Source organism: Seriola dumerili, unplaced genomic scaffold, assembly GCF_002260705.1.
Source record: "Seriola dumerili isolate Sdu_G_001 unplaced genomic scaffold, Sdu_1.0 BDQW01000581.1, whole genome shotgun sequence".
Taxonomy (NCBI): domain Eukaryota; kingdom Metazoa; phylum Chordata; class Actinopteri; order Carangiformes; family Carangidae; genus Seriola; species Seriola dumerili.
This window is the reverse complement of record NW_019174836.1, coordinates 224,906-249,227: the sequence shown is the minus strand read 5'-3', so window position 1 is coordinate 249,227 and position 24,322 is coordinate 224,906. Positions and strand designations below refer to the sequence as shown.

General features: G+C 41.3%; 1 protein-coding gene across 1 annotated transcript; it reads left to right on the top strand.

Annotated features, from left to right (window-relative positions):
• The first annotated feature begins 9,978 nt into the window (after positions 1 to 9,978).
• ercc6l2 (ERCC excision repair 6 like 2) lies at positions 9,979 to 22,120 on the top strand. Its single transcript, XM_022764815.1, has 20 exons — positions 9,979 to 10,006; positions 10,649 to 11,070; positions 11,185 to 11,301; positions 11,488 to 11,681; positions 11,850 to 11,943; positions 12,082 to 12,149; positions 12,312 to 12,519; positions 12,676 to 12,816; positions 13,317 to 13,433; positions 13,573 to 13,692; positions 13,776 to 13,847; positions 14,633 to 14,778; positions 14,935 to 15,030; positions 15,233 to 15,332; positions 15,529 to 15,681; positions 16,007 to 16,090; positions 17,728 to 18,691; positions 18,776 to 18,930; positions 19,160 to 19,317; positions 20,689 to 22,120. Exons 1-20 carry the CDS (start codon positions 9,979 to 9,981, stop codon positions 21,944 to 21,946), a joined length of 4,695 nt encoding a protein of 1,564 aa, XP_022620536.1. The 3' UTR covers positions 21,947 to 22,120.
• Positions 22,121 to 24,322: the final 2,202 nt, after the last annotated feature.

Sequence of the window (24,322 nt, the reverse complement as noted above, 5' to 3'; positions counted from 1 at the left end):
TTCTTTATTTGCTACCAATGTAGATCCCAGCAATATCCACATATCATAACATAAAACCTTCACACATTTCTGTACTTCCTTCATCTTGTTTCAGAAAAAATCTTAATGTAAAATAACTGGGAGAGGCCGGCATAGACACATTATACCAACCTTATCTGGACAGCAGTCACTTGGTTTTACAGAAACTGATATATTTTCCCTAATCTGAAGTGGTTTGTCTGCAGGAGCGCGTGTGTATTGTGTATAGTATATACAGACATCTGTTTCCTTCTAGGTCGAAGGTGGAAAAACCTCTGGTCCGACCCTACCCGATGACTGATGGAGTCCAATCAGGATCTTTATTTAAAGAAGGGTATGTAGGTCTCTGTGTTTGGGGCACAGTGCACTGGACCTATATGTAACCCTGTCTGTTCAGCACCAGACCTCCTCATTCCAAGTCTTTGCAGTCCCCTAGACTGAGACGCAGACCACATTTCACTTGAGGGGCACAAAATGTTTCTGGAAATGGTTTCAGGGTTTGAGGCCTCACTGAGTGTTGATTTTAATTGAGCACAAGTATGTGCGCTTGATGTATGTAGGCGTGTGCTCTGTTTGGGGTTGTTAGTAATACATTGACGCCTGTGTATGCATTTCTACAAATGTACTCATACTACTAAACTTGCAAATCGTTACATTGTCCACAAGACAGTGTTTTATATATATATATATATATATATATATAGGTTTTGTCTATGAATGTGCAGTGTTTCTGTGACACATAAACACCACACATACAACACAGAGACACATCTGCAGCATATTTGTGCATCTGCATTTGTGTTTGTGATTTTATGTGAGTGTGCATACACATGATAAATGGTGTCCATCTGTCTCTGTGTGTGCTTGTGTGTGTGTGTGTGTGTGTGTGTGTGGGGGGGGGTTCGAAAGAGAAAGGATCATTCACACAGATGATAAGACTCATGGTAATAAACCAACCTTGAGGAGGGACTTATCAAACCTTGTATTTGCACCTTTGAAGTGAATCTTTGCTTGAAGTGAATCTGAGCTACATGAGGCCTATTCACAATTCAGTATGTGACAATTTGTTTTGTAGGTTTCCATCCAGCAGCCTCATTGGTACTTAATGATCATATACCCCAGGTGTGTATTCTGCGTGCCATTCAATGAAACAATTCCATTTTTTATGAATATGTGAAGGAAAAATCACATTAAAGTGATGATGTTCTAGAGTAATAATTAAGTGACATTTGTGAAAGGTTCATTTACTGGTTGGTAATAACAAAACTCTCCCAAAGGTGAACCAAGAATCAAATCTCAGTTCACTATTGAAAACAATGCAACATTGATATATTTAATTTTATATATATTCATCATATATTATATAATGGCACACACACACACACACACCAGCGTACTCACAGGTGCACAAGTGTCTTGAAAATCCTATGACAACATGTGTCAGAGAGAAAGGGTTTTCATTCTTGCTGGGTGATGGCCCGGTGAAAAGCATGCTGTTTGGCGGGCGAGCTGATATATTTGCAAATAACACGGTAATCTCCCCATGGCGGGCCAAACATGCCACTGTTTGCTTGCTTATTCCACATAAAAGAACAGCTCACTCTCATACACAAGCAAAGGCAAACATTCCCTTTATTGTGCAGACTTCTCTCCCCCCCCCCCCCCTCTGAGCCTGGGGAAGCGCTGCGCTCACACACTCACCCCGGAACAAGCCTGGAGGTCTTCAGACCACACACACGGAGCAGTGACTTTCTTTCTTTTTCTCCTTCCTTTCCTTCCTCCCTACCTCCTATCTCATTCCCACTGTTTTATGCGGTCACTCTCTCTCCATCACTCTCACTTCATCGTAGATCTCTCTCCCTACACCTTTCCGCCTCTCACCACCTCTCAGCCCCAGCCTGACCATGGCTGAGTAGAGGTTGTGTGCCCGCTGTTGCATATCTGTGTCTCCACTCTGGCAGTGTGTTCTGCTCCTCTGTTTGTTTGAAAATGCTGATGTGAACTGCAGAGAGGACGGTCACTTAGTGTGATATTTGTGCCTGTGAGACCACCCAGCCAGCCAGGCAAAGACACTGGGAGTTAAGGCTTTATTTTTCAACGCCTCCGCTGTTCCCAGGGCCTCAGGGTTGAATGAGATTAATCCCTCTCTGTCACCAGTAGGCTATGTGTGATTATGACACAGCTTGGATAGTACTGAGATGTGTAACATCCAGGTGAAAGACGGGATATGTAAACAGAGTGTGTCCTTATTGATTAAGCAGGGAGAAAGAAAGAAAAGTGTGAGTCACATGAAGTAGGATTTGTTAAAGCGATTCCCTCTAGTGGCTGTGGATGAAAAGTCAAGGTAAGGAAACCTAAGCTCCTTGAGAATTGCAGTGGTATAGGCAGGTGATTCGCAACCGGGGGTACATGTCATCAGGGGGTTCTTCTGCAGTTGCCAGCGAGGGGGCACATGGAAAACTCAACTAATTTGAAATACAATCCACATAAACTATGCTCATATACATATGTGTTATGGAGGTAAATAAACAGCAAAATAGAATTACAGAATTGCATGATGCTGATCTTTAGGAGAACAAAAAGCTACTCCAAGTCTTTTGTTCCTTCTGCTATCAAGCTACGAGACGCCGACAGTTCTCATTTTATACGATATATTTAATTTTTTTTAATTCAGCCATTTATGTATTCATATCATTTATTACTATAGAAACTGTAATATAATGCCATTTTTTTTTAAAATCTACTTTGCTTGTTTTATTCTTATTTATTTTACTTTTTGCTGCTTGTTGTTCCTTGTATTGACCCAAGTATGCTGATCTGTTGACTCTGACATATGACTACTTTGCCTGTGAGTTTTTCAGTTGTGTGTATGGACTGGGTACGCTGCAAAGGAATTGCCCTTCCTTGGATAAATAAAGTTGTCTGAATCTCAATCTGAATCTAGTAAAGTGAGAGGGACCAGCAAGCTACCAAAACCAGCTCACAGTACATACCTCTTTATATACAGTCAACGATTCTAACACATTAACGCCATGTATTGCACTTGAGGGCATCTCTGAGACTACTGCAAGGGCAGCCACAAACCAACTGAAGATAGATGACCAGATTCACAATGTAGCACATGTCAAAGTAGTTAGATCTTGTCTTTTTATGCAAGTGGAAAGAGTTCATTAAGGCTTCTTAGAGGAAGTATAAAGGAATAAATGGCCTTGACCCGGTTGGTCTGACATGGTAGCTGATACTGTGGATAAGGAGGCCTGAACATCGTGTTGGGTGGCACCATATGTGAGCTGAGGATTTACAGTGTCTCCAGACCACACACAGACAGACCGGGAGAGGGAGGGATGGATGAAGGGAGGGAGGATATGGGAGAAGTAGCAAAAAAAAAAAAGGAAAAAAAAAGGAGAGCAGGGAAAGGGAGATGGATGGTAGGAGAGAGTTATGGAGTAACTGCTGTTATTAAGTCGCTATGGGCACCAGGGCATTGTGAGTGTGTGTGTTAGCTTGTGTGTGTGTGTGTGTGTGTGTTCACTGTGTGTGTGTGTGTGTGTGTGTTTGTGTGTGTGTGTGTGTGTGTACACTGCATATATGAGTGGGTGCTCATAACCAATGCCCACATCCCTGCTAAATTATACAGAATTTTCTCTCTCTAAATTTTCTGAACTAAATTTACTCACTGCCTGAGTAAACATCACCAGCTTAAAAAAATCAAGTTTGAACAAACAAGAAATAGCACATAATCACATCAAGATATTTCAAACACAACCCAACTCTCCGAAGCCTAAACTACACTGCAGAATTAAGGCTGTTCATTTGTGGCTCCTCCACTGCAGGTTAATGTTGCTGAGTTGGTCAGGCTGTCAGGTTCAGCACATGTCACTATTTTTCTCCATCATGCATTAGCAAAGAGAACAACAATACCCTGGGCAAAAGTGCATGCAGTGTGTTAGATGGACAGTACATTCTAGAAATGCCCCTTACTGGACTGTAAAGCCCAGCCTGTTGATCTTATACATTGCATCTTATTCAGGGAAAATAATAAATCTGTTTCCCCCCACGTCAATAATTAAGTTTTGCTATCTTTTTGCTAGGTGGCTGCTAACATTTTCTGCTCAACTCATGATATAAAATATGTGTACTACTTGCATTGTATGAGGAGCCTATATAAGTTATATGACAATAATCTAAATGTTTCCAGAGAGCCTCAGAACAGTAGGAGGAGAAGTGGCACAAAAAGTCGAAAGATGTCCAGAAGAAGAAGAAGCCTATAGAAGTATAGGATAAAAGTATAGGATAAAATCAGTGTATCCTGTAAAACGGCTCTGCTACATAGAAACCATATTTCTTTAAACTTGGTGTATGATTATATTTTACAGTCTGCTTCGACAGGCCCCACTGCAGTACGACTGACAGATTTAAATAGAAGATATCCTACAGTATCAAAGTAATAGCATAAAGGAAAATGGAAAAATGGACAAATATGCCAATAAATACAGATTTGTATATTCTTCGAGTTAGATCCTTTGAGGGGCCTTTCTCTGTGATTCACTGTAAAATTTTCCAGCTCTGACTTGCGTCTTAGGGGGAGTGTAGTGCAGCTATGAAGGAGAAAGCAATGTGTGCTAAATGGTGCATAAGCATGGCTTGGCCTGGCCCTGCAAGCCCCTCTGGACCCCATATGGTGAATGTGTGTGCGCTACATGCATGGACGCATGGCCTAGCCCTCAGCAGGACTGCTCCCCACCAGATAACATCCCATAAAACACTGACACACACATATGCAAACACACACGCATAAGGGCATCTTGCATACCAGTGTAAAAAAAAAAGACTCCATATACATTACAGCATTATCTGCATCTATTAGACTATTATCAGGCTTAAATGCTGTTTCCTGGAATTTTTTACTAAAGCTAGTTATATGCAAATACACAGACATATATGTATGAAATTGTATAATCTCCCAGCCACACAAACACATAGCTATATTAAAGACATATACATTCACACAAGTGTCCCATTCATCTTCTATCTCTCCTTCACACACAACATCTCCTGCAAACAAAATCCTTCCAATCAAGACAGCAATGTACCCTTGTCTCCACATCTCCCCTGTAGGAACTGAACTACTACAGACAACACGTTGTACTCCCCCGATCCTGATTGTGAAGTGGGGAGTGGAGGGGAACATAATTGCATGCTTAAACGCCTGAGAAACGGACGTCCAGTTCTGCTGAGCTGGTGCTTTTTGTGTGGCCTCATTGTTGGGACGTGCAGTCATGCAGCTCTTTGAGTCCCTGTCAGTGTTCATGTTGGGCTAGGGGTGGTTCAGAAGAGTGGAAGAGGGGGAAATATTGTCTAGCAGCCAGATATTTCATTCCAAGACCAAGCACTTTGTGTCTGTTCACCATGCCTGGCAGGAAGAGGGTGGCTGTGACCAGAATGGAGTAAAACAGAGACAGAAATCAGAGGCTCTTCTCTCTTTCTGATGAATTTCTGTCCTCTCGTTGTCAGCCATTTAATCAGCTGTTTTAAAGGGGCCTGTGGAGCCTTTGATAGTAAGACACAAACTACACAAACACAAAGACACACACACATCGTATAGACATGCACACACATGCTCAGACGCCACAGTCAGTTATACTTTCTGGTTGATGTGCTTAGTGTGGCCGAAGTGGACAAACAAAAGGCTCCTCTATGGGGTTGCAGTGTAATGAGAGGCGGTTTGATCGTAAATATGTTGCTCTACAAAGTTTTCCATCTCACTGCAGGACAAAAGGGACAAGCCATCAAATTCAGGTCATCAGAGGCTTCCACGTTGTAAATCAGCTCACTGAGCAGAATCAGTTGTGTCATCACGGCCGTCTGCGGCCTAAAAGTGGTCACCAGAGGCAGCAGGATTCCCCGGCCACAGGTAGCCGCTACTGCAACAGCAGTGACAGAGAGGAAAAACAAAGGAGCAAACAAGTGGTCTCTTAAATTTCTGATCTCTCAATTCATTGCTTGTAGTTGTAGGTCTCAAAGCTCTGTGACATTTTCAGAAGAACTCAAGCATCAATGGTAAGTATGCCTGGTGTGTAAGTGAGTGCCTCGAAAAAAGAGGAAAAGACCGAGACAGTGTGTGACGGAAAAAAAGTGGGGGCGATAGAAACAAACTGCATTATGTTGAGAGCTGCTTGGAAGAGATTCAAGGTTTGTACAACTCAATTAAAAAGCATTGCAGCGCTTTTGTTGGCTCCAGCCTTGCTGAATAGGCACTATTTACAGCAAATAGCCATTACTTTGAGAATCCCAGGAATTGCTGAGGGTGATAAATAAGATAGAGTTAAGATGATCGTTGCATCTGAGAAATTATTAGTCTTCCAGCACAATTCAAAGTTATCCTGAAACTTACTTACACTGGGACTTGGACTAGTCCATTCTCAAGAGATGTCGTCATGTCAACAAGTCAGGGACACAAACAATGCAACAAAAAAAAGGAGCAAAAAAGCAGCATAATTTCTCAAAAAGCAAACAAACGGGGCAAAACATTTAACTGTTCCATTCTGCGGAGTAACTAGTACAGGAAATGTGACATAGAGTAAGTAACATTATGTAAAAAAACAAAAATCCACATCATTTCCTTTGTAACTCATCGCATTTAATCATATGCAAGTGTATTTAGTATGATGATGTTCCAACTACTGTAGTCAAGTTAGGTGGCAAGAGATGAGAGGACAGGGGAGTAGCCAAAACATCATAACCAATATGATTCAGTCCCTTTGATTAAAAACCATGTGGGCTATGTTGATTTTAAACATGTGACATCATATTAATCCAAGTGTTTTCAGTTTCTTTAAGTGGAGACACACTCACACCGTGAATGAACTGTTAGAAACTAATGAAATGGATAGGAAAGCAAGTGAAATGGCAACGCGAGAGAAGACAAATGAGAATAAAAAAAAGGAAAAGCATGAATTATCAACCTAATTTTCCATCTCTGCAATCAATGCTTATGAAGCTGAAACTGTCATTTTTGGCATGGTTGTAATTGCTTTTGGCCCATGGCAGACTCTCTGACTCATGAGAGAGAGGCGCTGGAACACAGATGGAGTGTTTCCGAAGCTCCCGTGAGCAGGACAAGACCTCCATTCAGGTCCTCCTCTCCAACCACTGATTATGACCAACAACAGAAGTTTAGCAAACCTCAGGTCCAACACTATGTTTTATTCAAATCAAACCTCGATTAATCTGACTGAGATAAAAGTTATGGCTGCAGGAAACACCTCATGCAGGGAAAAAAATAAGTTTGCTTAAATCAATCCAGGTGGGTTTCAGGAAAGCCAGTGGGGAAATTTCATGGTGGATGCTAGAGAACGCACCCTCCTGACCTGATTAGAATAAATTATGAAACAGTTCCCTTTCAGTCTTTAGTGATTATGTATGAATTATGATGAAACTAATCTTACTTAAAGAGACACCTCAAAAAAAAAAAAAAAAGTTTCTTCATACGCATAATTTACCACATTTCAGAGAAAGATGTTATTTCACACAGCTACACTCATTGGCAAACAAATCTACAAACAAAATATGATGCATTTATATAAACTACACAACAATATATGAATTAGTTCAACCAAATACATCATTAAAACTCTGCTTACACTTTAATATATCAACACTAATCTCAAAATTTTATAACTTAGCTGATTATACTTCTGTACTTTTACTTGAATAAAACTGTGAATGCAGGGCTTGAGTATTTTACACTGTGCTATTTCTACTTTTACTGAAGTAAAGGATCTGAAGACTTCTTCTAGAACAGCTTAATAGATGCATGTTTGCCTTTCTTCTGATTTGTTGAGTGATTACGAAATGATTCTGTGAAAAGTTGCTCTTTGTGACAAGGGTTGAAGATTCAAGAATCAAAAGAAGAGCGTAGCAAAGTGACTTCAACTTGTATATAAACTGAAACCCTTTGTGCCTTGGACTGATTTTTACCACAACAGAGAAAATCTATTCAATTTTCATTAGATTCTTCGTCTGTAGTGTGTTTTTTTTTTTTTTTTTACGTTTATCTGCTGGAGAGCTGTCAGCCTTTATAAATCAAAAATGTTTATGGTTTTTCATAAAATTGAACATATTAGAGTTTCCACCAAATTAAGGGAGCAAAGCTACTTTTAAGTTTCAAAACTAACACCTCATTTAAAAAAAAAAAAATCAAATCAAAGCCCAGCACAACCCACTTCATACAGTCACTCAACAAAATCAGCTCGCCTTCTGTGAAAATGACTGTTGAAGAAAACTTGTTATCTGCAGCCAATGATCTATTTATCCCAACTCTATCTGGTTGAGTAGTAATGTTTTATTGCAAATGAGGCCAGGGAAGGCCCTTGTGGTTCAGTGAGAGAACAAGTGTGTATGAGATCTAGTGCAGTATGTAAACCGCTTGACATCAGTGTTTGGGCTTTCTTTATGAGAACATCTGCGGCAGCTGCCCTATAAATTCCCAGTGTTGAGAAAACAGGAACAAAAAGTTCCATTTTTGTATGGCAGTGTACCATGGCGAGAAGCGGACCTTGTCGTGCCTCATCTGGAGCACCACAGCCAGCGTTTAGGGAAAGTCAAATCGGGGATGGAGAACTGAGACAGTGTTCCTGTGTGTTTACAAATCTGTTCTGCACAGCAGCAGACAGCCTTAAAGAGAGCTTATTGACTGCCTTCATATCAACCCCAGACGACAGACAAACATATCTCCTTGCCTTGCTATTATTGTATTTCTAAAGACCACCAAGCCTCAGGTCTTTCACATATGTTTACTTAACTTTTTCCTTTACTTTCACCTTCTGTCAAGACTTGCATGTTATTCTCTTGACTGTTGAGCAACATTGGTTGATATGGTATTGCTGTTGTATTTCCCCTCCAAGAATCTCTGCAGTGTCAGTGCTGGCAGCATCGGCACTCTGCACTTTTACCCCAGCCTTGTGGTTACATCTTTTTTTTTCAAGCTGTGGGTAAATAAACTGATCAAGTATTTAATTACATTATCCACATAGCCTAAAGAAAAAAATAGCATATTATCATATTTACAGATGTTTCATTACTTACATTGAAGTGAAATGAAATGTCAATCAGACCATGAATTATGCATTATATCCACTGATATTTTATGCATGGATGCATTAGGTCATACACACTCAAAGTTATTCACTCAAAATACCAAGAATAAGTATAAAAGAGCACCAAAATAGGCAAACCGTAGCTGCACATGACATTAAAATGTGCAGTTGTATTATAAATTAAACGTGGCATTATGAAATTTCACAATTAGCACACCTAAATAGGCTACTGTTACTCATTAGGACGTTCTATGACCACATCTGCACTCAGCACAAGTAGGACAATAAAATTAGGCAATACCCTCTAATCTGGCATTTTTCATTATACAACGTGAGGAACTGCAGAAGAATTATACTTCATGTATGGACCGTTCTTATTTATTAAATGGAAAGGTAATTTAGATTCTGTGCAGCACTTTCAATGCGATGTTCAAAAGTGAAATTTGTAATGGGGAAAAAATATATCGAAAGATGAAAACATCAATTGTTTTAAAAACATTTCTTAAAGTGATGTATAATTCGTTGCGTAGACTTTTTAAATTTATTTGAGAGCGGTGAAATGCTTGGAAAGTGCGGTACTCGATGTGAAAATACATAAACATTCAGCAAGTTGCAGTTGAGCAGCTGCTGCTGCTGCGGCTGAGGTCCTGTGTCTGTCTGAGCCTTTTTTTCAGATACATGAACATAAACGGAGGATAAAGTATGAGCGACTGATTCAGGAATGAATTTTACATGAGCACATGGGTTTCTACTCTTTTTTACCTGCAATGTTTTCGTTTGTTGCAAATAAAAGCTAAGCTAACCCAGCTAGCTAACAAGCTATAGTGACTTCTCCTCCCCAGGAAGAAGACAATGCATCCTGATGGCTTCCACTTCTGCAGCTGAAAAAGGTTGGTAAGGCGGCTTTTTTGTTATAGCCACATCTCTGTTGGTCACTGTTTTCCAATGTAACGATGCATAAAGCCTCTGCAGCTACCTCTTATATCATAAACCCACTAGCGTTAACGTTAAGCTACTATCACTGTGGGTATAAGTCCGTAAATCCCCTCCTGTAAAGATATTATCTCAAATATCAAATTTGGATTCATTTTGCTTGAAGTACTGATTGTCATGCTCTTTGACACACCCCAATAATAGCCATGTTCTCTTTGTACCTTTGATGAGGGAGGTAGAGCTGCAATGATTAGTCGATTAATTCATAAGTCAATTGAAAGTATATCTCCAACTATAATCAAATAATCATTTTAAATATTTTAATATTTGCTTCTCAAATGCTTTTCTTTGTCACATATAATAATAAACTGGATATCTTTGCGTTTGGGCTGTTGGTCACTAAAAAACAAGACATATGAAGGCATCACTTTGGCCTGTGGGAGTTTATATCAGGCATTTCTCACAATTTACTCCCATCAATTAGTCGGTATTGAAAATAATCATTAATTGCAGCCCTAGAGGGAAGTATTGTTATACTTTTAAAAAGCTGTGTGTTGCAAAGCACAGTAAATTAATAAAGTATCAACATAATTTCACAGCAACGTGGCATGAAGGTGACAGTTGTCTGGCTCCGAACCCGAGAGATGGCACCCTGCAAGAAGCCATTATCCAGAGACTGACCTCCACCTTTCATAGTAACGACACCACAGCATGGGTGATATTTACTGACCAAGATAAAGATGCAGAAGAGGAAGAGGAAGCCATACCTGTCTCAAAACTCATTAGACCAGACTGGAATCACTTCACCCAGGAAAAACCAGTTTTTCCCAGCAGCGTCACAGACCCCAGGCTCTGTGTCTCGTTAGAGCTGAGTGATGCTGATGAAGACAGAGTCCCTTACACCATCAACAGATACCTGAGGGATTACCAGAGGGAAGGTATCAGGTTCATTTACAACAACTATGTCCGTTCCAGTGGTTGTATCCTGGGGGATGACATGGGCCTTGGAAAAACTGTACAGGTAAAAAGTACATTGGCTGCAAAACTATTTTAAGAATTGTTAAAAGGTCTGCATTTCCTCTTCACATGTCTCTCTTGGTTTTTTTTTGTCTTCACCACTTTGATCTTGTCTTAGGTCATTGGTTTTCTTGCTGCTGTGTTGCACAAAACAGGCACATGGGAGGACATCAAGAACAACAGGCCTCAGTTTCTGCAGAGTCAGATCCCCTCCAAGCAAAGTAAACCCCAAAAAGTGGGTCCTGAAATATGCTACTAACATAAAAAATGTTATAAATAATAAAAAATCTAAGTTGATGAAATAAAAAACAAACACATTTCAAATTTCAAATATCAGGTGCATTTAATCAAGTGTAGCAATAGTTTAAAGCCACAAATATGAGTGTTTTTTTGAGTTTGTTGTTTCTGTGATCTGATCTAGGTGTTCCTCATTGTGGCCCCACTGTCAGTGCTTTATAACTGGAAAGAAGAACTGGACACATGGGGTCATTTCCAGTGTGTGGTGGTCCACGGGCTGAGGAAAAAGGAGGAGCTGGCTCGCATAAAGAAGGGACGCATTGAAATTGCTCTCACCACCTACGAGACTCTGCGCCTTTGTCTGGATCAGTTTAACAAGTAAGAATCGAACTGAACACACAAGCAACGAATACCACAAACAACATATTTTCTGTATACATGCATTTTATTTATCTTTTAAAATACATTATAAATTCATTTTTTGAGCTTTATATTTTTTGGTACTAAAGAAATTTGACTAAAAATATACCTGTGCCATCCCTGCAGCATAGACTGGTCTGCTGTGGTTGTGGATGAGGCCCACAAGATAAAGAATCCAAGCTCTCAGATCACTCAGGCCATGAAGGAGCTGAAATGTAAGGTCAGAAAACGTTCTTTTATTATCTCAGTATGTAACTGGTAATAGTCCTGCTAAAAGCTGCTAAAAAAAACCCATTAAGCTTATCTTTGCATTTGGAGCCAGCTTTTGATGCTAGCTTTGCACTTATATTTCCATCAGATCAGAATTGGTCTCACTGGCACCATCTTGCAGAACAACCTCGAGGAGCTGTGGTGTGTCATGGACTGGTATTTTAAGAGATTTGTTATATCACTGCACATTTGCATATTTACATGCACAATTAAGTCATTTTGTTCCCTGTAGTGGAACCAATATGATAGCAATTTGAAAGTTTTTGCTGAAAACAGTTCCTGTAAGCTTTCATACTGTGTGTTTTATATTCTATTTAGGGCCGTACCTGGTTGTCTTGGCAGCTTAGGACATTTCAAGAACAAGTATTCAGATCCAATTGAGCAAGGGCAGAGGCACAGTGCAAGCAAACGTGCCCTGGCCACAGGGAGGAAGACTGTCAGAGCCCTGGTAAGGAGGATTTCTCATTGGTTCCTCAGAAGGACTAAATCTCTCATCAAAGGACAACTACCTAAGAAGGATGACAGGGTAAGATTGGTTAAGTCAAACCAGACTTTATTGTTTTTGTGGCTTTCTATTCTCTGGAATCTCACAGTTCACCATCAACAATGTTCCATTTATCATAATATTAAGATGAAGGAAAAAGCATCTCTCAAAGAAACGCTGTGGTGTGTTTTGTCCCAGGTGGTGTTTGCTCCTTTGACCAGCTTTCAGCAGACTGTGTATCAGACAGTGCTGGACACTGAAGATGTAAAGTTGCTGCTGAGGTCTTCAGAGAAATGTGACTGTGAAAGTGGACGCACTCGCAGAAGCTGCTGCTATGAAGTCAGTTCCCGCCTTGTACCATCATGTGCCCTTCTATGCCGTGAAATGTGTTGGGTCAACCTTGAGTGTTGGAGTTGAGCTATTTTTGACATAGTTTCAGGGGGTGTGTTTGATGCTGTTTTTAACTTTGCACAGTTTTTTTGTTCACTTTAAAGGATCAAACCTAAATCACACAAAATACATTTTCCCACTTCCCTGTAGTGTTCTCTAGCTGTGCAGATCAGATTTGTTTTCATCTGTTATGGTGTTGAAATAAAGTTGGAACCAACTTTGTTTGTAATACAGGTGAACTGAGCCTTCAAGTATCAAAGTCTTGTATTACTGCATAGTATTTTTTTATACAGAGCACTACAATACAAATTCACAACAGCATTAGATCTTTCTACTACTCACAGTTTGATTGATAGGTCCTTAAAATGCAAGGAGGAATCCTTTAAATTATTCTTTTGATTAAATATCAGTGTGTCTATTTTAAATTATAATATTGTTTTCTGTTGCAGAGAAATTCAAAAGGTGTTAAAATGAAAGGGTTATACTTTAGTTACTTGGCCATACTAAGGAAGGTTGCCAACCATGTAGCGCTGCTTCGGTCCACTGCAGGAACCAGCAAGAATCAGGTAGAAACTCGTTATACTGAAACTGATTTAGTGTACTAGTTCATTACTGTTATCTTTTGGACAAATTCTCCAGACTCCAGAAGTTCCTACCACATTTTCCACATTTGGTTTACTAACACGGCTAATTTGTCTCTTCTAGGAAAAGTATTTGAGTGCCATTTGTCAGATGGTATTCCAAAAGTTTCCAGACTTTGCGCAAAGATGCAAAGATGAATCATTTGAGGCATTGTCGGACCCAGCTTACAGTGGAAAAATGAAGGTACAGTTTAGGAGCAAAACCTCAGTCATCAGCTGATTATTACACTGTTTCAGTGTGAGTTAATGTATCTGTTTTCCTTTCAGGTTTTGCAGAAGCTGCTCAAATATTATCTGCAAAAGAAAGATAAAATACTTCTTTTCTCTCTCTCAACCAAGGTGAGGACCATGTTTGCGTGGGTGCTTTGTGCGTATTGAAATCAGGGAATATAGATTTTTTTTTTGTGCACATGTGATAGCAGAGATATTTTGTGTAAGAGCTGAATGAGCAGCGGGGCAAGATTTGATCGGTTAACAAAATGATTTGATTCTGTCAGTGCTGTCAGACAGTGATGTCATCCAAAAGAGATTTTAGATGGTGTCTGAGCTGGAGCACACTCATTGGTTTTAGAGTTTTACGCCCAGTCACATTGATTCTGCTTTTTCAACACAGCAACAGGCTTGAACACTCACTCTTAAATGCCACTGCAGTTAGAGCAGATGACTTGTAAAAAATAGTAGCAGGAGACATGGTTTGCTCATGACATAGATTAATAGGTAAAGCCTTGAGATTTTATAAGTTTAAGGGTGATTAGAGTCTCAAAGATAATTAGACTCTGCAGAGTCTAATGGTTGCTGTCACCTGAGACGGTATGATAATATTTGTGGATGCTATGAGGTCATATTTTCATGGACTATGTTTTGCTTTTTTGGGAACCAGAGTCCATACAGGGCAAGGCTCAGTATTACCCCTACAGTGTATCTCTAAATATACAATCCAGGGGATATTACTCTTTATTACATTTGTTTGTCTAGCATCTACATTTTATCGCTCATACAAACACTTCACTGTGGTGTTGAATAATTCACATAATAGAGTTAGAGGTTGACACTGTCAGTTTTTAAACATTGATTAATGTGTTTGAAACCCTTTACAATTGTTAATTGTATTTTTGACCTGTCAGTTGCTAGATGTGCTGGAGAGCTACTGTATGGCAGAGGGGCTGGACTACAGCAGATTGGACGGAACCACCAAATCCAAAGACAGAGTCCAGATTGTCAAAGAATTCAACAGCTCCTCTCATATCAACCTCTGCTTGGTTTCCACTATGTTAGTAGAGCAATAAAAATTAGAAAGAGAAGTAGTATATAAGGCATTTCATGGTCCTTTTACCTAAAATGAAGATCTTAAATTATTCAGTTAGTGCTTATTTTAACATATACAAAACCTTGAACCTTGCTGATAACTGACTCTTTGTTCCTTCAGGGCGGGTGGTCTTGGTCTTAACTTCGTAGGGGCCAATGTGGTAGTGCTGTTTGACCCCACCTGGAACCCAGCAAATGACCTCCAGGCTATTGACAGGTAGGCTGTGGGCCTCATTTTGACAGACTTTACAATTCTACACACACTTTTACACAGCTACAGCTGTTTTACTGCATCTGAGTATTTTCTTGTAGCTTCCCCCTGTGGGATTTAAGAACTTGATAACATTCTGTGCTGATTGATGTTACATAAATGTTTTTGTGTGTGTCTGTGTGTGTGTGTGTGTGTGTGTGTGTCTCAGGGCATATCGTATTGGTCAGTGCAGGGATGTTACTGTTCTCAGGCTGATCTCATTGGGGACCGTTGAGGAGTTGATCTACCTCAGACAAGTTTACAAACAGGTACTTATGACCATATAATATTAATCTAATCTTAGCAACAAGACACTTTTCTGGATAACTTAAGTTTTACATTTATATACTGTATACTATTCCACAAGATGATTTTATTTTCAACAGAAAGTAGTTAAGTTCAGTGCCTTATTTTGATATTTTTATAACCACATATCCATACATTTCCTCTCCCTCTACCTTCCAGCAATTGCAGTGCTCCGTTGTTGGCAAGGAGAGCTCCCGGCGGTATTTTGAGGCAGTGCAGGGGCGTGGTGTCCATAAGGGGGAGCTGTTTGGGATTGAAAACCTCTTCAGGTTGCAGACCCAAGGGACATGTCTCACCCGCAAGATACTAAAGGTTAAATAGCTCACATGCAGTTTATTGTTTGATTGATGATGTGTTCTACTGTAGCGTACTGCCTCAACTCACCTGACCCCACTGACTCGTATCTCCAGTCACACTACAAGGTGTCAGAAAGCCGTCAAAAAACTTTCACCTTTCATCTCTTATATGGTCACAAGAGTTGTAATAGGGGCCCTGGCCCTTAACTTAAAATGTTTTTGGTTTGATATTAGTAGTAAAGAGGTATGTTGCACCTACAATTATTGCCTCTGAATATCAACACTGAACTGATGTTCTACAGCGAGATATTTAAGTTTTACTGACTGCCTGTCTCTTTCAGCGAGAAGGACAAGTGGAGGCTGGTGTAATGACAACCAGCACACACACAGGCAAAGAGAAGGAGGAGGACAGGAAAGGAGTTCGCGTGAGTAACTCTGCTGTTCTCAGAGACCCAGAACATAGGGCACACATCATTCCCATCCCTCACTCCGTCTTCTTTTCCCAGGCAGCCCACTCATCCTCCCTTTCCCATGTGAAAGAGGGGATACCTCAAACAGGGACCTTCCTGTCTGTCATTCAGCCAACCCACAAAATCTAATGTAACTCTCATTTAACATTTCCTTCCATTCTTCTTTGGCTTATCATCTTCCTATTCCATTTAAGGGGTTTATTCCAAAATGAGATATGCTCCATTTATGAGAAATAACAGCTCCCACTCTGAGGAAATGAGATAAATTATGTTACGTTTAAAGGAAGAACATGGAGAAAGTATTAACTCCCCTCATCCCCTCCAAAATCTATCTCGTCAGTATCATGTAGTCACCCCATGCTAAGCTTTTAAGGTAGCTGTAAAAAGTTTGTAGTTTCCTCACAGCAGCTGCGGTTAACTTGAGTTCGGGCAGTTGGAATAGTTTGATGTGGTGGAGAAAAAGGAAGAAAAAGATCAATACACTGATTTCATGTCATGTTAAAACTGGAAAGCTCCCCAGAAGTAATGTTTTTGCCTCAGCTAAGACTATTGACAATATACTTAGCAGTAGTTTATTATTTTCATAAATTTCTGTTGAGGATTTGATTCTTTTTTGGGCATGAAAACCTGACGCTTTTGGAATCCATCTTAACTTACTGAGGTGAAGCAGAGCACAGTTCTTGTTCTCTGTAAGTGTGAAAATTTACAACGTTTTTACTGCAACCCTCCGAGCACTTGGGGCATGAATATTTAATACTTCAAAAAGTTTGCAGTGCTGTAGATTTTGGGTGGAGTACCACTGTAAGACCTTGGCTCACAGAAAACATTTTTACACTCGGTTCTTTGTATTTTAGCGAAACTGGAGGATGAGGTTCTCTTTGTCTGCTTCTCACTTTCTCACTGATGCTGTGTGAAACAGCTGGATATAATTACTTGCTTGTCCTAATGGAAGGGGCAGACCACACCGAAGTCTATCATCTCCTTTCAGCTATTTATTTACACAGCGATACCCCTTATCATCCTGTTCCCAGCCAGGCCTGTGCTGTGCAGCACACTGTCCTTTTTACAAGGCCGCTGCTCTACTGAGGCCAGTCAGATTCTTGTAGTAGAATACACTGGGGTGCTTCAACACGCACAGAAAGAGGCTTGAGGCGTGTAAACACACGGGCACTGCAGAATTGGAGGAAAGTTATCTAGTTGGCAAATTTTGAGAAATTAGAAACGCTGTTGGTGGCCGCTCTCATAAAAGCCTATTCATGTAACTCCAGGAAATGTTATGACCCCTTTGTTTTCTTCATATTACATCATGATGGAGGGCATGTGTCGCACTGATGTTTATTATGATTAATTGTTGCAAACATCTGTCTTGTATTACACAATGAAATGCCTCATGGGCTGGGCCACTGAAAGATGGCATGAACAAGGGAAGTGCAGAATTTGTAGCCTTTTGTGGCAATTTGTAGCTCTGTCTTTCAACCACAGTGTATATACAGTTTATTATCATTTCTCATATCAGTTTCTTGTTCTTGTACAATCTGTGCCAATCTGTCCACACTTTTCTTTAGCCGTTTGTTTCAACTGTTTTATTTAAGGAACCTGGAGACTCTCCACCTGCAGAGGGCCTTGTACCAAATGATGAACCAGCCAATGAGAACAGAGATGCATTAAAGATCCCCAGAGGGGTGCTGGACTTCAGCAGTGGGAGTGAAGATGATGAGCATAAGTTCAAGAGGAAGTCTTCAAACCCCAGTGCAATGGATGGCAACATGGCAGGGAATGCTGCCACTGGTCCTGGTCGAATGAGTCTCCTCCAGCACGGTTTCTCCAGGTTCCTCGAAAGGGTCAAAGGGAGACCGGAGTTGGGTGATGAGGACAGTAGTCCGGGGGTCGAAGAAAGCCTCTCTGATACAGACGCTGAGGATGACAGGAAATTAAGAAAGAATGAGTGTACCTCCAATACAGGGAATGGAACTGTGTGTCTCCCGAAACTGGGAACAAAAACCTTGGACATCTCCAGTGGTTTAGACAAAGAAGACAGAAGGAATGGGAGTGGGGTAAGACAAGAGAAGGTTTCTCTGTTAAAAGAGAGTGATGACAACTCCTCACCAGACAAAAAGACCAACAAGCTCAAAACTACAGTTCCCCAGGGGCACTGCTTTGAGGGTTACTCTGATGAATCCGAGGATTTCGACCTAGAGGCAAGCACACGGCCCAAGAAGGACGCATTAATCTCAAACAGTAAAGTGAGGAAAACTTCTAGTGTAAGGAACAATGCCAGAACCAAATACACAGAAGCCATAGAGACATACACATCTTCAGAGGATGAACACACTCCTGTTAAGAAAGGGAGATCTACAGGAAGTCACTTCACATCTCCACAGACAGAACGATCTAGGGCCGAGATGCCAAAAGATGGGCAAAGAGCTGCAACAACAGACAGGACAGAGAGACAGAGGACAGACAGAGGGATGACCAAAGCTGTTTCATTTACAAGTATGAAAAGTCAAACATCTCCAGCAGCCAAAGGAAAGGATGGAACAATCGATAGTGTGCTAGGTCAGAGTCACTACCTATTTTAATATGCTAATAACTATTTACAAACTTAATTTCAAAACAAATGATGTATATTTCTGTTTAAAGGGGGCGTGCAGGAGGTGGCGTATACCCACTCCAACCAGCGCGTGGTGGGTGGGAGCAAAGCAGAGGAGCTGATCAGTAGAGCTGCTATACGAGACGTGTTTAAACGCAAGATGTACTCTCAGCTTCCAGCCAATCACCTTCTAGGAACCCCAGAGGTATGTGGAGGAGAAATGTGATTAGATCCATATATTTACATTTGAAAAGGTTAACAGGAATGTACTTTTCAAGAAACAATGTGAGGATTTTACTCAATAATCCACAGACCTCACTGTAAACAGCATCATTTGTGTGTACATTGTTTGGGTCCGAGGCAAAAAAATAACTAGCTCACCCTTGTGCTGGTCACTGCCTCTATAAAACTTCCCTCTTGTTTGCTTGTCCCAGAGCCTGTCAGCAACCCCGCCAGACAGTCTGCCCTTCCCTGCCGCTGTCAGGGTGGAGAAGCCAAGTGTGGACTATCCGGTCGCCTTCACCAGCAAGAGCATGCACCACACCAGACACACCACCTTCATCATTGGAGAGACTCCCCAAGCCATACGCAGGTACTGGAAAGGTGTCAGTGGACGTGAGGTGAAGAAAAAAGAATGGAGACAATAGTAGCTAGGATAAAGAAAAAAGGTGAGAGACAAAGAAAAGAAGCATATAGTAGATGGTGAGATATGATGGATTTACCATGGGAAGAAAAAGCAAGAGTAAAAGAGGTGGTAGGTATATCAAAGGAAAATTACTATAGATAAGGGAGCCTTTAACAAAAGAGGAAGCTTGGGTGGGAATAAAGAAGGTAAGTGGAGGAGTTGTAAAAAGTGGAGTAGTGGGGAGGGAAGGAAAGAAGGCAGGAATTCCTGGCAGTGTAGGGAAGTAGGCCAAAACTTACCACAGATATAGTGTTTAGCGCCCCCACCTGGGCCTCAGGAATTGCGTGTGTGTGTGCATGCGTGTGTGTTTAGCAAAGACCACCTCTGAGCTTTCCCTTCCACCTATTTCCCAGCATCATGCCGTAGATTACGCAGTTATGTTCATGCCCAAGGAGTGCAGCAGTTTTCCCCTCGACAACCACAGAACCTCCTGAGACTAACCAAAAATGATCGCCCGAGGACTTCCAAACCCACACTGATACACACACACACACACACACACACACACGTCCTAACAAGCATTTACACACACTTACAGACACACAGTACTCAAATACACACCTCTGTCTGCATCACCTCCGCCCCTTACTTTTCCAAACACTCATATACAGACACACAGACACCTTTGTGGCTCCAATCTCGCTCCCCAAGGGGAAGACTGTATCTCTGCCCAGAGGCTCACCAGGAAGTAAAAAATACACACTAGTTATATTGATATCCCCTCAATTAACCTCGCTGTTTAATGATGTAAATCCACATGCACGTCGTGTTTTACTGCTGTTACCGTTATTTATTGTTTTTCCAGTGAAAGCCACAAATGGTAATAACACCATCATAATGCTGCTGTACCAGCAGTGACTTTGAAGTATTTCTGTCCCCGAGTCTGGTTAGACCAAAGTTTTAATGACTGCCTAGGAGCTCAGGAAAAACACCTCATACTGCATGGCTGTTTGGATATGAGCCTGAATATGTGGAGAACTATTCATCTTAGGTTGGGCCTGACGGACCCGCAGAATATCTGATTAATAGTATAGGCCTTGTGGCTTTTTAAAGACGTTTTACGTGTGATTTGAATTGCTTTACAGTATGCACATGTGTGCCAAATTCTGGCCTTAGACTAACTGTACATGTGTGAATATGATGTACATTTACAGGAAACTGAAGACAAGTATCAGAAGATATTAGTTATAAAACATCTCGTTATTGTTCATTGTCTAGCATCTTTTGGGCGTTGATGATTTTTTATTCTCGTTTCTGTCTTTGTGTTTTTGTGTGTAGGCAGCAACTGGAGGAAATGGCGGAAAAATTCAAATTTCCCTCAGTTCATCAGTTTGTCATGGAGATTTTGAGAAGAAACTCAGCTCAGAGAGTGGCCTGGCTACGACAGTATTACACTTCACTGAACCACCAGGACCTGGCTAATACAGTCACAAAGAACTTCCCCCTGTCAGATTCGGGGCAGACCACTTCAGCTGCTGCCTCCTCAAGATCCACCAAAACAGCTGCCAGAAAGTCTCACACAGAGACCAGAGCGCCACAAATGGATGTTCCAAAAGCCACAAAGAAGCCTAAATACACTCAGAAGAATCTGGAACACAAAACTAAGCCTGAAATCCCACAGGACAATGTTTCTGTGCCACAGAAAAAGTCTAGAATCCTACAAAATGATGTTTCAGATCCCCAGACAAACCATGAAAACCCACTAAATGATGTTCTAGAACCTGTAAGTAATGTTCCAAGCCCTGAGTCAGAGGAGCAGGAGGAGACGGTCCACAGTGCCAGAGGACACAGGAGTACAAAGAGGGATAGTGTTTCTAGTTCTGGAGCTGGCTACAGAGCTGGTGGTGGTCTTGGCGTGGATGGGGCCAGCAGCAGTGGTCTGGGGTCTGGGAAGGCTGCTGCTTTCCTGAACCACACAGACAGAGATACCCCTTCTTCTCCGGACCTCAGCCATGGCAGGTCCACCATGTTATTCAAACCCACAGCACAGGAGAGGGAGCGAGAGCAGAAATCGTCTTCCAGGACCAGAGACACTTTTCAAGGGCAGAGAGAAAATTCTCAGACCCCTTCTGCCTCAAGTAATCATTCCTTCCTCACAGATCTGATAGGAGACACCTCAATCCTTGATGATTTGTTAAAACCCAAACCCCGGGGTGCACAACGGAGGAGCACCCCAAAAACACCCCCTACATCCTCAGTGTCGGCGAGCACAAGTCTCGCCACACCTTCTCCGTCCAGAATCACTCTCAATACTGATTCTGGTTCAACAGGCCTCTTAGACCCTCTCTCCTCTCTTAGCTCACACACACCATCTACACACCAGGTCAATACACCGGTGCAGGCATCAAAGGCCAGTCGCAAAGACTTCTGGGACATCCTGAATGAGGGTAATGAGGAGAGTATCAACAGGTTAACAGACCTGGCAGAAGTGCAGAGAATTTGTGTGAACACTAAATTTTCAGCTAGAAGTAGATCTGGAGAGGAGGAGAGCAAGAGTCTCTGGAAGACTAATGAGAAGTTCCTGTGGAAGAAATAAGAGAAGATACATTTTGGATTGTATTAAAAGATTTTTTTTTACTTTTAAGTTCTAAAGGAGGAAAAACCCTAAATAGATCAGATTTTCTCAGCATATTTTATTATTCCAGAATTGTACATCATTTATACTGTTTTGAAATGTCTTTTTTTATTTACTTTCCTTATTTGAAAATATCCTGTAGGTTATTAAGAAAATAATGACTTGAATAAACAGGGTGCGGAGACTTGCCTTGTTTATTTGAAAAATGACGTCTGTCGATCAACTGCTTCATTCAACTAATAAGCTTATAAAAAATTGCAGCGTCACTGTTCACAAACTCCTGCTGCACCTGACATGATGTTAAGTGGATGATTTGACAGAGGAAACCAGCCAGCTGTTGGCATTAGCCATTATCGTTATCGGATACCATGACTGCCACCCCAGAGCTGTTGGTGGCCCTGCTGAGATATCGCTTAAAAAACTCCTTAATGGCTGTTACGTCTCTGTCACTCTGAACCCCCTCGCTGCCTCCCACTACCCATGAGAGTGTGCATATTGTGTAGATGGTGTGGTTCCCCTGCGCAGTAATCTGATAGTCTGCGGCTCTGCTCAGTTGCACCTCAAACGCCCCTTAGAGTGGAAGCTGCTGCGCTATTAGTGAAATAACAATAAGCAGTTGAAGACAGTGGAGCTGGGAGAGGAGGGGTGGTGAGTAGTATTCACACCCATCCTTTCATCCTACCTCCCACGCAATTAGTTGATGTGTGTATCTAACTTTCCCATAGTGAGGCACCTCTCCAAAAATGATTGACATATCAAATTCATAGTTTTACAGTAATATGAAAATAATCGTGTGTGTGTGTGAGAGAGTGTGTGAGTGAGTGAGTGAGTGAGTGAGAGAGCGAGTGCATGCATGTACTGAACTCCACAGCTGTGTTTGACCTCTTTCAGCTGCTGCACTGAAGTAAATAGAACCCCAAAGAGAGCTGCTCTGTGGCAGTGTTCTGTTTTCTTAAGCAGAAATGAGAAAGTGCTGATAGCTATCAATAAACAAGAGAAAGGACTTCGTGCCTCAACAGAACTCTCTCCTCGGTAAATAGTATGTGTGTGCGTGCGTATGCATGTAGACCTTGTGGGTGGTGGATCATGAGTATCTGCACACACACACACACACACATTACTGAGGCCACACATCTGTCACACCTGTTCAAATCACAGACATAGGAGAATAAAAAGCCCTTTCTCTTATCCCAACCACAAACCCTTCCCTCTCTGCTTTTCTCTTTCTGTTTCACCCACAACTGAGATTTGCAGATCCCTATCTGTCTTTTTGTAGTCATAGTCTGGTTCAAGTGAGATAGCAGAGAGGCTTAGCATTTTACTGACAATAGAAAAGGCTCACCGATTGACTGACGGTGGTTGGAGGCTAATGGAGGCCAGCTAACATGGCTCAGTGGCAAACAAAGCTTATCCTTAATGCTAACTGCAGGATTCTGACAAGGATCTGGAGTGAGACTTAAAACCAGCATGAGTGATCAGTGACAATGTCTCAAGTCAGTCTGATGAGTGTATTTTATTTTATAACATGCTGTGTGGTGCAAATTCCCACACCTAGAACGAGTGATGAGAAATACCACCACAGAGACGTCGTGTTTTTCCAGTTCTCCCATTAGTGTCTTGTCTCTTTGTGTCAAGGGCAGGGTGAGAAGTCTGTTTATATTTCCTGCCACTATAACCTGGGTGTATGTAAGTCTGTTATAAACTGGACAGTCAGACAGAGCGGCAGAGGGAAGGCCTTGGCCCTGTAGGTTTATTTGCAGAAGTCAGACTGTGACACCAAGTTTGATTTGATTAGTAAAAAGCTGTGAATGAGTGTTGACCCATGCTGACCTGGGCCTCCAGGCTCAGGTTTCCATACGCAATGTGTTAAGAAGGTCTGCAAACTGTCACTGATTAAGAACTGGCTCTTGTACAAATGCTTTAAACATAAAACACTGCAAAACTAGGCTTCAAATTCAAAGTATTTAGCTCTAGCATTACATGTCTGTGTCTAAATAAAAAACAAGAAAAGTAAAAACAAACAAACACAAAAATATAAAACATCTTTAGGTGCCATTTCTTCTTCTCTTTTGCTGTGAACGGAGCCAGCAACAGAAACATGTTTTAGCCACTTTAAAAAATGCCCTCATTCAGTGACTTTAAAGAGGCTACTTGTAAGTTTTCTCTGCCGCTGGGAGCGGGCTGTTGTGGTGGTCACTTGCCGAGACAATACAACAATGACATTCAGTCATTGTTGTATTTACAATATAATAGGGTATAATACTCTCTTTGAGCAGCGTTACTTAATTCTTCAGGGCAGACTGGACGCTACAGTGACTCACTATCGGAAAGTGATGA